This window comes from Tachyglossus aculeatus, chromosome 9 (assembly GCF_015852505.1).
Source record: "Tachyglossus aculeatus isolate mTacAcu1 chromosome 9, mTacAcu1.pri, whole genome shotgun sequence".
Taxonomy (NCBI): Eukaryota; Metazoa; Chordata; class Mammalia; order Monotremata; family Tachyglossidae; genus Tachyglossus; species Tachyglossus aculeatus.
Window position 1 is genome coordinate 42,125,209 of NC_052074.1, and position 15,896 is coordinate 42,141,104.

General features: G+C 47.9%; 1 protein-coding gene across 2 annotated transcripts in view; it reads left to right on the plus strand.

Moving 5' to 3' along the window:
- Positions 1-12,879: 12,879 nt before the first annotated feature.
- EPC2 (enhancer of polycomb homolog 2) overlaps positions 12,880-15,896 on the plus strand; it is a 110,023-nt gene continuing 107,006 nt past the window's right edge. For both annotated transcript variants that reach the window (XM_038751580.1, XM_038751581.1), the window contains exon 1: positions 12,880-13,082. In XM_038751580.1, coding sequence (XP_038607508.1) covers positions 12,930-13,082 — 153 coding nt within the window. In that variant the 5' untranslated portion in view covers positions 12,880-12,929. The remainder of the gene's footprint in view (positions 13,083-15,896) is intronic.

Genomic DNA, 15,896 nt, shown 5'->3' on the forward strand with positions numbered 1-15,896 from the left:
ATGGGAAGCAGCGTGGCTCGGTGGAAAGAGCCCGGGTTTGGGAGTCAGAGGTCGTGGGTCCTAATCCCGGCTCCACCACTTGTCAGCTGTGTGACTTTGGGCAAGTCGCTTCACTTCTCTGGGCCTCATCATCAATCGTATTGATTGAGCGCTTACTGTGTGCAGAGCACTGTACTAAGCGCTTGGGAAGTACAAGTTGGTAACATATAGAGACAGTCCCTACCCAACAGTGGGCTCACAGTCTAGAAGTAGAGAAGCAGCGTGGTTCAGTGGAAGGCGCCCGGGCTTTGGAGTCAGAGGTCGTGGGTTCAAATCCCAGCTCCACCACTTGTCATTTGTGTGATTTTGGGCAAGTCGCTTCACTTCTCTGGGCCTCAGTGACCTCATCTGTCAAATGGGGATGAATAATAATAATAATAATGGTATCTGTTAAGCGCTTACTATGTGCAAAGCACTGTTCTAAGCGCTGGGGTAGATACAAGGTGATCAGGTTGTCCCACGTGGGGCTCACAGTCTTAGTCCCCATTTTACAGATGAGGTCACTGAGGCCCAGAGAAGTGAAATGACTTGCCCAAAGCCACCCAGCTGACAAGTGGCGGAGCCAGGATTCGAAACCACGACCTCTGCCTCCAAAGCCCGTGCTCTTTCCACTAAGCCACACTGCATCTCTTAAGACTGTGAAGCAGTCTCCGAAGACCGTGAGCCCCACGTGGGACAACCTGATCACTTTGTAACCTCCCCAGCGCTTAGAACAGTGCTTTGCACATAATAAGCGCTTAATAAGTGCCATTATTATTATTACTAATCCTGGCTCCACCACCTGTCAGCTGTGTGACTTTGGGCAAGTCGCTTCACTTCTCTGGGCCTCAGTAACCTCATCTGTCAAATGGGGATGAAGACTGTGATCCCTACATGGGACAACCTGCTTCCCTTGTATCTCCCCCAGCACTTAGAACAGTGCTTGGCACAGAGTAAGCGCTTGGAGGCCTTCCCAGACTGAGCCTCCTCCTCCCTCTCTCCCTCCTCCCTCTCCCCCTCCTCCCCCTCCCCATCACCCCCACCTTACCTCCTTCCCCTCCCCAGAGCACCTGTATATATGTTTGTACGTATTTATTACTCTATTTATTTATTACTCTATTTATTTGTATATTTTATTTGTACATATTTCTTCTATTTATTTTATTTTGTTAATTTTTTTGTGTTTTGTTCTCTGTCTCCCCCTTCTAGACTGTGAGCCCACTGTTGGGTAGGGACCGTCTCTATATGTTGCCAACTTGTACTTCCCAAGAGCTTAGTACAGTGCTCTGCACACAGTAAGCACTCAATAAATGCAATTGATTGATTGATATTGAATAAATAGGATTGAATGAATGAATGAAAGAAATGCCATTATTATAATAATAATAATGGCATTTATTAAGCGCTTACTATGTGCATAGCACTGTTCTGAGCGCTGGGGGGGATACAGGGTGATCAGGTTTTCCCACGTGGGGCTCACAGTCTTAATCCCCATTTTACAGATGAGGTAACTGAGGCTTAGAGAAGTTAAGTGACTTGCCTAGGGTCACACAGCAGACATGTTATTCTCAGGGTCGGTGGGGAAATCGAATCTGTTTCTTGCCACTGGTGAAGCCCTGCGGTTGGCCGGGTGGAAAGAACAGGCCTCCGGGGATCGGGAGAGCTGGGTTCGAGTCCCGCCTTCGTTGGATCTGGCCGATGTGGGCGAAGACCACGCGGTGGGAACACGAGGGTCGAGGGCTGAGAGGGTGAGGGGCGCTCAGCACGTAGCCCCGGGGGGGAGAACAAATTCCCCAGCGCAGGGTCTCGGCCTGAACTTTTTAGGCCTTGGTTCATCCTTCTCTCCCGACAGGAGAGCGTGTCCCTGCATCCCACGAGCATCAAAGAAGCCTTACGGCCTTAGTGGCCAAAGCCCTGGCCTAGGAGCTTGGGAGGACCTCTATTTATTTTATTTATAAATACTCTATTTTACTTGTACATATTTACTATTCTATTTATTGTGTTAATCAATCAATCGTATTTATTGAGCGCTTACTGTGTGCAGAGCACTGTACTAAGCGCTTGGGAAGTAGAAATTGGCAACATATAGAGACAGTCCCTACCCAACAGTGGGCTCACAGTCTAGAAGGGGGAGACAGAGAACAAAACCAAACATATTAACGCTTAGTACAGTGCTCTGCACACAGTAAGCGCTCAATAAATACGATTGATGATGATGTTAACAAAATAAAATAAATAGAATAGATACGTACAAGTAAAATAAATAGAGTAATAAATATGTACAAACATATATACAGATATACAGGTGCTGTGGGGAAGGGAAGGAGGTAAGACGGTGGGGATGGAGAGGGGGAGAGGAAGGAGGTTAATGATGTGCATCTATGATGAGGAATGGTTAGTGATGGGGAAGCAGCGTGGCTCAGTGGAAAGAGCCCGGGCTCTGGAGTCAGAGGTCATGGGTTCAAATCCCGGCTCCACCACTGGTCAGCTGTGTGACTTTGGGCAAGTCACTTCACTTCAAGGCCCTACTGAGAGCTCACCTCCTCCAGGAGGCCTTCCCAGACTGAGCCCTCCATCCCCCCTGCCTTACCTCCTTCCCTTCCCCACAGCACCTGTATATATGTTTGTACGTACTTATTACTCCATTTATTTATTTTACTTGTACATATCTATTCTATTTTTTTTATTTTGTCAATATGTTTTGTTTTGTCCTCGGTCTGTGACCCCACTGTTGGGTAGGGACCGTCTCTATATGTTGCCAACTTGGACTTCCCAAGCGCTTAGTACAGTGCTCTGCACACAGTAAGCGCTCAATAAATACGATTGATTGATTGATTAGAGAAGCAGCGTGGCTCAGTGGAAAGAGCCCGGGCTTTGGAGTCAGAGGTCATGGGTTCAAATCCTGGCTCTGCCAATTGTCAGCTGTGTGACTTTGGGCAAGTCACTTCACTTCTCTGGGAGTCAGTTCCCTCATCTGTAAAATGGGGATTAAAAACTGTGAGCCCCCCCGTGGGACAACCTGTCCACCTTGTAATCTCCCCAGCGCTTAGAACAGTGCTTTGCACATAGTAAGCGCTTAAGAAATACCACCATTGTTATTATTATTATTATTATTATTGATTGATTGATTCCCACCACTCGAGGAACGGATAATCTCCATTTCCTTTATTCCAGGGGCTGTAAGCACCTCGAGGGCAGGGATCGTCTCTATTCCATTTCACTGCCCCAGGCGTTTAGTACAGTACTCGGCAGACAGTAAGCGCTCAATAAATGTCATCGAATGATTGGCATTTAATGAGCACCCACTGGGTTCAATGCAGTGGTCGGTTCCTCCATTATTTTGTGCTGTTCAGGCTCTCTTTTCATTCTATCTCATGTTGTATATTTTTGCATGTATTGTATATATATATATATATATATATATATAGTACTTTTAGACTGTGAGCCTGCTGTTGGCTAGGGACCGTCTCTATATGTTGCCAAATTGTACTTCCAAAGCGCTTAGTACAGTGCTCTGCACACAGTAAGCGCTCAATAAATATGAATGAATGAATGAATATATGTATATCTATGTATGTATGTATATATATGTATATAGTATATATTTGTACTTGTATATATTTATACAGATTTATTACTCTATTTATTTTACTTGTACATATTTACTGTTCTATTTAGTTAATGACGTGCATATATATTGCTTTAATTCTGTTTGTTCTGACGATTTTGACACCTGTCTTCATGTTTTGTTTTCCGTCTCCTCCTTCTAGACTGGAGGGACCGTCACTAGATGTTGCCGACTTGGGCTTCCCAAGCGCTTAGTACAGTGCACCGCACACAGTAGGCGCTCAATAAATACGATTGAATGAATGAATGAGTGAATGAACGATCCCCTCTTTCCTGCCTCATCCCTGCAAAAAATAGAAACTTCCTTGGGAAGCGGTCAGACTTTGGTGGACAGAAGGAAGGCCCAGTTTCGGTGCTTCCGCTGAATGGTGACAAACATGCTTTCTTAATAATAATAGTAATAACAGTACTAATACTGTTATCATACTACTATACTACTATAGCATAGTATATATATTATACTATATTATAGTATATAGTATTATAATACGATACTACTATAAAAACTAATAATATATTTGTTAATATATATTAACAAAATTATTATTTTACATTATTATTAGTATTAATTACTAGTAATAATAATTATTATTAGTATACATTATACTAATAATGTATTTGTTAAGCAAACATGCTTTCTTCATAATAATAATAACAGCATTTAATAATAATAATATATTATTATGGTATTTGTGAAGCAGTCACCTGTATATATGTATATATGTTTGTACGTATTTATTACTCTATGTTATTTGTACATAAGTATTCTATTTATTTTATTTTGTTAATATGTTTTGTTTTGTTGTCTGTCTCCCCCTTCTAGGCGGTGAGCCCACTGTTGGGTAGGGACCGTCTCTATCTGTTGCCAACTTGTACTTCCCAAGCGCTTAGTACAGTGCTCTGCACACAGTAAGCTCTCAATAAATACGATTGAATGAATGAATGAATATATATATTATACTATATAGTATTATAATACTATACTGCTACTATAAATACTAATAATATATTATAATGGTATTTTTATAGCATTTATAAAGCACTTACTATGTGCAAAGCACTGTTCTAAGCACTGGGAAGGTTACAAGGTAATCAGGTTGTCCCACGGGGGGCTCACAGTCTTAATCCCCATTTTACAGATGAGGTAACTGAGGCCCAGAGAAGTGAAGTGACTTGCCCAAAGTCACACAGCTGACAATTGGTGGAGTCGGGATTTGAACCCATGACCTCTGACTCCAAAGCCCGGGCTCTTTCCACTGAGCCATGCTGCTTCCCCCATAATAATAATGATGGTATTTGTTAAGTGCTTACTCTGTGCAAAGCAGTGTTCTAAGTGCTGGGGGGATACAAGGTGATCAGGTTGTCCCACATGGGGCTCACAGCCTAAATCCCCATTTTACAGATGAGGTAACTGAGGCCCAGAGAAGTGAAGTGACTTGCACCAAAGTCACACAGCTGAGTTGGCGGAGCCGGGATTTGAACCCATGACCTCTGACTCCAAAGCCCATGCTCTTTCCACTGAGCCATGCTGTTTCTCATTTGTATTTGTTAAGCAAACATGCTTTCTTAGTAATAACAGTATTTAATAATAATAATAATAATAATATATTATAATGGTATTTGTGAAGCAATCACCTGTATATATGTATATATGTTTGTACGTATTTATTACTCTATTTATTTTACTTGTACATATTTATTCTATTTATTTTGTTTTGTTAGTATGTTTGGTTTTGTTCTCTGTCTCCCCCTCCTAGACTGTGAGCCCACTGTTGGGTAGGACCGTCTCTACCTGTTGCCAATTTGTGCTTCCCAAGCGCTTAGTACAGTGCTCTGCACACAGAGTCCCACAGAGCTCCTCAGAGTCCCACATTTGTGGGTGTGTGTACACATATCCCCCCCCCCCCCAAAATGTAGATGAGAAGCAGCGTGGCTCAGTGGAAGGAGCCCGGGCTTTGGAGTCAGAGGTCATGGGTTCGAATCCCGCCTCCTCCACTCGCCAGCTGTGTGACTTGGGGCAAGTCACTGCACTTCTCCGGGCCTCAGTTCCCTCATCTGTCAAATGGGGATGGAGACTGTGAGCCCCCCGGGGGACAACCTGATCACCTTGTCACCTCCCCAGCGCTTAGGACAGTGCTTTGCACATAGTAAGGAATTCATAAATGCCATTATTATTATTATTATTATTATTATTATTATTATATCCCCACAGACACTAGGCGTCCCCACACCTGAATCCACCTAGAGAGGGGTGTCCCCCCAGCTCCTGAGATTCCCAGATTTGTGTGTGGGGGGGTGTACGCATACACACCCCCTCCGTGTATCCCTTCAGACAGTATGTGTCCCCACACCTGTATACACAGAGAGAGGAGAGAGAGACAGAGAGAGAGAGAGAGAGAGAGAGAGAGACATGTCCCCCGGCTCCTCAGAGTCCCACATTTCTGTGTGTGTGTGTACACATCCACACACATCCACACACACATTCGTATTTATTGAGCACTTACTATGTGCGGTGCACACACACACACACATTCATTCATTCAATCGTATTTATTGAGCACTTACTGTGTGCAGTGCACACACACACACACATTCATTCGTATTTATTGAGCACTTACTGTGTGCGGTGCACACACACACACACATTCATTCGTATTTATTGAGCACTTACTGTGTGCAGTGAACACACACACTCATTCATTCATTCATATTTATTGAGCACTTACCGTGTGCGTTGCACACACACACTCATTCATTCATTCATTCATATTTATTGAGCACTTACTGTGTGCGGTGCACACACACACATTCATTCGTATTTATTGAGCACTTACTGTGTGCGGTGCACACACACACATTCATTCATTCATCCGTATTTGTTGAGCACTTACTGTGTGCGGTGCGCACACACATTCATTCATTCGTATTTATTGAGCACTTACTGTGTGCAGTGCACACACACACACATTCATTCGTATTTATTGAGCACTTACTGTGTGCGGTGCACACACACACACACACTCATTCATTCATTCATATTTATTGAGCACTTACTGTGTGCGGTGCACACATTCATTCATTCATCCGTATTTGTTGAGCACTTACTGTGTGCGGTGCACACACATATTCATTCATTCGTATTTATTGAGCACTTACTGCGTGCGGTGCACACACACACACATTCATTCATTCATTCATATTTATTGAGCATTTACTGTGTGCGGTGCACACACACACAGTCATCCGTATTTATTGAGCACTTACTGTGTGCGGTGCACACACACACATTCATTCATTCATCTGTATTTGTTGAGCACTTACTGTGTGCGGTGCGCACACACATTCATTCATTCGTATTTATTGAGCACTTACTGTGTGCGGTGCACACACACACACATTCATTCATTCGTATTTATTGAGCACTTACTGTGTGCGGTGCACACACACACACATTCATTCATTCGTATTTATTGAGCACTTACTGTGCGGTGCACACACACATTCATTCATTCGTATTTGTTGAGCACTTACTGTGTGCGGTGCACACACACATTCATTCATTCGTATTCATTGAGCACTTACTGCGTGCGGTGCACACACACACACTCATTCATTCATTCAACCGTATTCATTGAGCACTTACTGTGTGCGTTGCACACACACACACACACACATGCACGCGCGCACCCCCCATGTATCCCCAGACAGCATGTGTCGCCCCCCCATGTGTACATATGCGTGTGCGCAAACACACATTCATTCATTCATTCATTCATATTTATTGGGCTACTTACTGTGCGCGGTGCGCACACACACACTCATTCATTCATTCATTCGTATTTATTGAGCACTTACTATGTGCGGTGCACACACACACACACTCATTCATTCATATTTATTGAGCACTTACTGTGTGCGGTGCACACACACACATTCATCCGTATTTATTGAGCACTTACTGTGTGCGGTGCACACACACACATTCATTCGTATTCATTGAGCACTTACTGTGTGCGGTGCGCGCACACACACACACACACACATTCATCCATTCAATCGTATTTGTTGAGCACTTACTGTGTGCGGTGCGCGCGCACACACACACACACACACACGCACACCCCATGTATCCCCACAGACAGCATGTCGCCCCCCCATGTGTACATACTTGTGTGCACACACACATTCATTCATTCATTCGTATTTCTTGAGCACTTACTGTGTGTGGTGCGCACACACCACACACACATTCATCCATTCAATCATATTTATTGAGCACTTACTGTGTGCGGTGTGCGCGCACACACACACACACACACGCACACCCCATGTATCCCCACAGACAGCATGTCGCCCCCCCCCATGTGTACGTACTTGTGTGCACACACACATTCATTCATTCATTCATTCGTATTTCTTGAGCACTTACTGTGTGCGGTGTGCGCGCACACACACACACACACACTCATCCATTCAATCGTATTTATTGAGCACTTACTGTGTGCGGTGCGCGCGCACACACACACACACACATTCACCCATTCAATCGTATTTTATTTAGCACTTCCTGTGTGCGGTGCGTGCACACACACACACACGAACACCCCATGTATCCCCAAAGACAGCATGTGTCGCCCCCCCATGTGTACATACGCGTGTGCACACACACACACACACATTCATTCATTCGTATTTATTGAGCACTTACTGTGTGCGGCACACACGCACACACATTCATTCATTCGTATTTATTGAGCACTTACTGTGTGCGGTGCACACACGCACACACATTCATTCATTCGTATTTATTGAGCACTTACTGTGCGCGGCACACACGCACACACATTCATTCATCCGTATTTATTGAGCACTTACTGTGTGCGGTGCACACACGCACACACATTCATTCATTCGTATTTATTGAGCACTTACTGTGCGCGGCACACACGCACACACATTCATTCATTCGTATTTATTGAGCACTTACTGTGTGCGGCGCACACACGCACACACATTCATTCATCCGTATTCATTGAGCACTTACTGTGTGCGGCACACACGTACACACATTCATTCATTCGTATTTATTGAGCACTTACTGTGTGCGGTGCACACACGCACACACATTCATTCATTCGTATTTATTGAGCACTTACTCTGTGCAGCGCACACGCACACATTCATTCATTCATCCGTATTTATTGAGCACTTACTGTGTGCGGCGCACACACGCACACACATTCATTCATTCGTATTTATTGAGCACTTACTGTGTGCGGCACACACGCACACACATTCATTCATTCGTATTTATTGAGCACTTACTGTGTGCGGCGCACACACGCACACACATTCATTCATTCGTATTTATTGAGCACTTACTGTGTGCGGCACACACGCACACACATTCATTCATTCGTATTTATTGAGCACTTACTGTGTGCGGTGCACACACGCACACACATTCATTCATTCGTATTTATTGAGCACTTACTGTGTGCGGTGCACACACGCACACACATTCATTCATTCGTATTTATTGAGCACTTACTGTGCGCGGCACACACGCACACACATTCATTCATTCGTATTTATTGAGCACTTACTGTGTGCGGCACACACGCACACACATTCATTCATTCGTATTTATTGAGCACTTACTGTGCGCGGTGCACACACGCACACACATTCATTCATTCGTATTTATTGAGCACTTACTGTGTGCGGTGCACACACACACATTCATTCATTCATCCGTATTTATTGAGCACTTACTGTGTGCGGTGCACACACACATTCATTCACTCATATTTATTGAGCACTTACTGTGTGCAGTGCACACACACACACATTCATTCATTCATTCATATTTATTGAGCACTTACTGTGTGCGGCGCACACACACACATTCATCTGTATTTATTGAGCACTTACTGTGTGCGGTACACACACACACATTCATTCATTCATCCGTATTGGTTGAGCACTTATTGTGTGCGGTGCACACACACATTCATTCACTCATATTTATTGAGCACTTACTGTGTGCAGTGCACACACACACATTCATTCATTCGTATTTATTGAGCACTTACTGTGTGCGGCGCACACACACACATTCATCTGTATTTATTGAGCACTTACTGTGTGCGGTGCACACACACACATTCATTCATTCATCCGTATTTATTGAGCACTTATTGTGTGTGGCGCACACACACATTCATTCACTCATATCTATTGAGCACTTACTGTGTGCGGCGCACACACACACATTCATTCGTATTTATTGAGCACTTACTGTGTGCGGCGCACACACACACATTCATCTGTATTTATTGAGCACTTACTGTGTGCGGTGCACACACACACATTCATTCATTCATCCGTATTTATTGAGCACTTACTGTGTGCGGTGCACACACACATTCATTCGCTCATATTTATTGAGCACTTACTGTGTGCAGTGCACACACACACATTCATTCATTCATTCGTATTTATTGAGCACTTACTGTGTGCGGCGCACACACACACATTCATCTGTATTTATTGAGCACTTACTGTGTGCGGTGCACACACACACATTCATTCATTCATCCGTATTTATTGAGCACTTATTGTGTGCGGTGCACACACACATTCATTCGCTCATATCTATTGAGCACTTACTGTGTGCAGTGCACACACACACATTCATTCATTCATTCGTATTTATTGAGCACTTACTGTGTGCGGCGCACACACACACATTCATCTGTATTTATTGAGCACTTACTGTGTGCGGTGCACACACACACATTCATTCATTCATCCGTATTGGTTGAGCACTTATTGTGTGCGGTGCACACACACATTCATTCACTCATATTTATTGAGCACTTACTGTGTGCAGTGCACACACACACATTCATTCATTCGTATTTATTGAGCACTTACTGTGTGCGGCGCACACACACACATTCATCTGTATTTATTGAGCACTTACTGTGTGCGGTGCACACACACACATTCATTCATTCATCCGTATTTATTGAGCACTTACTGTGTGCGGTGCACACACACACATTCATTCATTCATCCGTATTTACTGAGCACTTACTGTGTGCGGTGCACACACACACATTCATTCATTCATCCGTATCTATTGAGCACTTATTGTGTGCGGTGCACACACACATTCATTCACTCATATCTATTGAGCACTTACTGTGTGCAGTGCACACACACACATTCATCTGTATTTATTGAGCACTTACTGTGTGCGGTGCACACACACACATTCATTCATTCATCCGTATTTATTGAGCACTTACTGTGTGCGGTGCACACACACACATTCATTCATTCATCCGTATTTACTGAGCACTTACTGTGTGCGGTGCACACACACACATTCATTCATTCATCCGTATCTATTGAGCACTTATTGTGTGCGGTGCACACACACATTCATTCACTCATATCTATTGAGCACTTACTGTGTGCAGTGCACACACACACATTCATTCATTCGTTCGTATTTATTGAGCACTAACTGTGTGCGGCGCACACACACACACATTCATTCATTAATTCATTCGTATTTATTGAGCACTTACTGTGTGCGGCGCACACACACATTCATCTGTATTTATTGAGCACTTACTGTGTGCGGTGCACACACACACATTCATTCATTCATCCGTATTGGTTGAGCACTTACTGTGTGCGGCGCACACACATTCATTCATTCGTATTTATTGAGCACTTACTGTGTGCGGTGCACACACACACATTCATTCATTCATCCGTATTTATTGAGCACTTACTCTGTGCGGTGCACACACACACATTCATTCATTCGTCCGTATTTATTGAGCACTTACTGTGTGCGGTGCACACACACACATTCATTCATTCATCCGTATTTATTGAGCACTTACTCTGTGCGGTGCACACACACACATTCATTCATTCGTCCGTATTTATTGAGCACTTACTCTGTGCGGTGCACACACACACATTCATTCATTCGTCCGTATTTATTGAGCACTTACTGTGTGCGGTGCACACACACACATTCATTCATTCATCCATATTTATTGAGCACTTACTGTGTGCGGTGCACACACACACATTCATTCATTCATCCATATTTATTGAGCACTTACTGTGTGCGGTGCACACACACACATTCATTCATTCATCCGTATTGGTTGAGCACTTACTGTGTGCGGCGCACACACACACATTCATTCAATCGTATTTATTGAGCACTTACTGTGTGCGGTGCGCGCACACACGCGCGCACACCCCATGTATCCCCACAGACAGCATGTGTGGCCCTCCCATGTGTACGTACACGTGTGTGCGCACACACACACACACACACAGACCCCCCCCATGTATCCTCACAGACAGCACGTGTCTGCCCCCCCATGTGTGCGTACACGTGTGTATACACACACACACCCCCGCCGTGTATCCCCACAGACAGCGTGTGTCGCCCCCCATGCGTACGTACACGTGTGTATACACACACACACACACCCCCGCCGTGTATCCCCCCAGACAGCGTGTGTCGCCCCCCATGTGTACGTACACGTGTGTATATACACACACACCCCCCGCCACGTATCCCCACAGACAGCGTGTGTCGCCCCCCCCCACCGATGTGTGCGTACACGTGTGTACACACAGACACCGCCCCCATGCATCCCCACACACAGACAGCATGTGTCGGGGCCCCCCCCCCCCGGTGTGTACGTACACGTACACGTGTGTACACACACACACACACACACACCACACACACCCCGAGCCCGTCCCCTCAGTGAGGGAGAAGGGCGGCCGCCGTCCGGCTCGCGCACGCGCGCTCGCCCCCGCCGTTTGGCTCGCGCACGCGCGCTCGCCCCCGCCGTCTGGCTCGCGCACGCGCGCTCGCCCCCGCCGTCCGAGCGGCGCCGCGCGGGCTGCCGGGAGGCCGCTCGCTCCCGCCGCGGGCGCCCCGTCGGCCATGTTGGGGCGTGCGCGTGCGCGGGGCGGCGGCGGCGGCGGCGCGCGTGCGCGGGCGGCGTCCGGGGCCGCGGGGGGGGCGCGCCCATGCCGGGGGGGCGCGCGGGGAGCGGGCCGGCCGCGCCGCCCCGACGACGACGACGACGACGACGGCGGCGGCGACGAGGAGGAGGAGGAGGAGGAGGAGGAGGAGGAGGCGGCGGGAGTCCCGCCCCCCTCCGCCGCCGCCGCCGCTCGGCCTCCCTCCCTGCCGCCGCCGCCGCCCCCGGCTTGAGGCGGCCTAGACCATGAGCAAACTGTCCTTCCGAGCGCGGGCGCTGGACGCCGCCAAGCCGCTGCCCATCTACCGCGGGCAGGACATGCCCGACCTCAACGACTGCGTCTCCATCAACCGGGCCGTGCCCCAGATGCCCACCGGGATGGAGAAGGAGGAGGAATCGGTAGGGGCGGGCCGGCGGGCGGCCGTGATGGTGGGGTGGGGGTGCCCTCCCTCCCCCCCGCCATTGTGAGGCCCTCCGAGCGCGACGCCAACGGGCAGGACCGGCCGACCGGCCGGCCGGCCTCGTCCCGCCGTCCGTCCGTCCGTCCGTCCGCCATGTTGTTGCGTCGGACTGTTGTCATGAGTTGTGGCCGCCGTTTCCGCCGTGGGCGGAGGGCGGGGGGGGGGGGGACACAGCCACAATGGCGCGGCCCCGGGACAGGGGGGGGAGGAGGAGGAGACCGAGTGAGGGAGGAGTTGACGTGAGGGAGATGAAGAGAGGGAGATGAGGAGGAGGAGGAGTCGACGTGAGGGAGATGAGGAGGAGGAGATGAAGTGAAGGAGGAGTCGACGTGAGGGAGATGAGGAGGAGAAGGGGGAGATGAAGAGAAGGAGGAGTTGACGTGAGGGAGTTGAGGAGAAGGGGGAGATGAAGAGAAGGAGGAGTTGACGTGAGGGAGATGATGAGGAGAAGGGGGAGATGAGGAGGAGGAGACCAAGCGAAGGAGGAGTTGACGTGAGGGAGATGAGGAGAAGGGGAGATGAAGAGAAGGAGGAGTTGGCGTGAGGGAGTTGATGAGGAGAAGGGGGAGATGAAGAGAAGGAGGAGTTGACGTGAGGGAGATGATGAGGAGAAGGGGGAGATGAAGAGAAGGAGATGAGGAGGAGGAGACCAAGCGAAGGAGGAGTTGACGTGAGGGAGATGAGGAGAAGGGGAGATGAAGAGAAGGAGGAGTTGACGTGAGGGAGTTGAGGAGAAGGGGGAGATGAAGAGAAGGAGATGAGGAGGAGGAGACTAAGTGAAGGAGGAGTTGACGTGAGGGAGATGAGGAGAAGGGGGAGATGAAAAGAAGGAGGAGTTGACGTGAGGGAGTTGACGTGAGGGAGATGAGAAGGGGGAGATGAAGAGAGGGAGATGAGATGAGGAGAAGGAGATGAGATGAGGGGAAGGAGGAGATAAAGAGATGAAGAGATGAGGAGGAGGAGATGAGAATGAGGAGATGAGTTGAAGTGAAGGAGGTGAGGAGAAGGAGGAGTTGAAGTGAAGGAGGTGAAGAGGAGAAGAAGATACAGAGATGAGGAGATGAGATGAGCTGAGGGGAAGGAGGAGATAAAGAGATGAAGAGATGAGGAGGAGATGAGAATGAGGAGATGAGGTGAAGTGAAGGAGGTGAGGAGAAGGAGGAGTTGAAGTGAAGGAGGTGAGGAGAAGAAGATACAGAGATGAAGAGAAGGAGATGAGATGAGGGGAAGGAGGAGATGAAGAGATGAGAAGGAGGAGGTGAAGTGAAGGAGGAGACGAAGTAAGGAGTTGAAGTGAAGGAGGAGGTGAGGATGAGATGAAGAGAAGGAGATGAGATGAAGTGAAGGAGGTGAGGAGAAGGAGGAGTTGAAGTGAAGGAGGTGAGGAGACGAAGATACGGAGGTGAAGAGGAGGAGATGAGATGAGGGGAAGGAGGAGATGAAGAGATGAGGAGGAGGAGGAGGTGAAGTGCAGGAGGAGGTGAAGTGAAGGAGGAGATGAAGTAAGGAGTTGAAGTGAAGGAGGAGGTGAGGATGAGGAGATGAAGAGAAGGAGATGAGATGAAGTGAAGGAGGAGATGTGGAGAAGGCGGCGATGAGGATGAGGAGATGAGGAGGAATTGAAGTGAAGGAGATGGGAGGGAGGAGAAAGGAAATGAGGAGGAGATGAGGGGATGAGGATGAGGAGGAAGAGACGATGAGGAGATGATTCGTTCAACCGTATTTATTAAGCACTTACTGTGTGCAGAGCACTGTACTAAGCGCTTGGGAAGTACAAATTGGCAACATATAGAGACAGTCCCTCCCCAACAGCTGGGCTCACAGTCTAGAGGGGGGAGACAGACAGACAGCAACACAGAACAAGTAGACAGGCGTCAATAGATGATGATGAGGAGGAGGAGGAGGTGCTGCTGCTGAGGAGGATGATGAGAATGATGAGGATCATAATGCTGGTATTTGTTAAGCGCTTACTAGGTGCCAAGCACTGTTGTAAACACTGGGATAGTGGCAGGTGGGACTCAACAGAGGAGGAGGAGAGGAGGGTGTTGCTGCTGTTGGGATTGTAGTGTCTGTCCTGGGCCTCAGTGCCCTGTCTCTTGCCTGGCTGTGAAGCGAGCGCTTAGCGCAGCGCCTTGCGCACAGTGAGCGCCGTGTCGTTACGATGGGCCGAGCCCAGGCCATTAGGCGTGTGCTGAGGACCCGACCGGGCAGGGAGGCCCCTTCCCCTTCCTCCTCGGTCCGAGGACCAGGGGGCAAGAGCTTACGGAGAAGCAGCAGGGCTCAGTGGAAAGAGCTCTGGCTTGGGAGTCAGAGGTCGTGGATTCTAATTCCGCCCCTGCCTCTTGTGTCGCTTCACTTCTCTGGGCCTCAGTTCCCTCATCCGTCAAATGGGGATGAAGACTGTATGCTGGTATTTGTTATATGGGCGGGGTCGTTTTGATTGCTGTTGTTAATGGCATTGATTGAGCCCTCAGAGCGTGCAGAGCACTGTACTGAGCGCTCGGGAGAGGACTCTGGGACGTCCCGCACAGTCCCTGCCCCCCAGGAGCTGGGAGTCTAGTGGGAGAGAGAGGCGTTCGTGGAGGGAAGCAGCGTGGCTCAGAGGAAAGAGCCCGGGCTGCGGAGTCGGAGGGCGTGGGTTCTAATCCCGCCTCTGCCGCTTGTCGGCTGAGTGACTTTTGGGCAAGTCACTTCACTTCTCTGGGCCTCAGTTCGCTCATCTGTCAAATGGGGATGAAGACCTGATCACCTT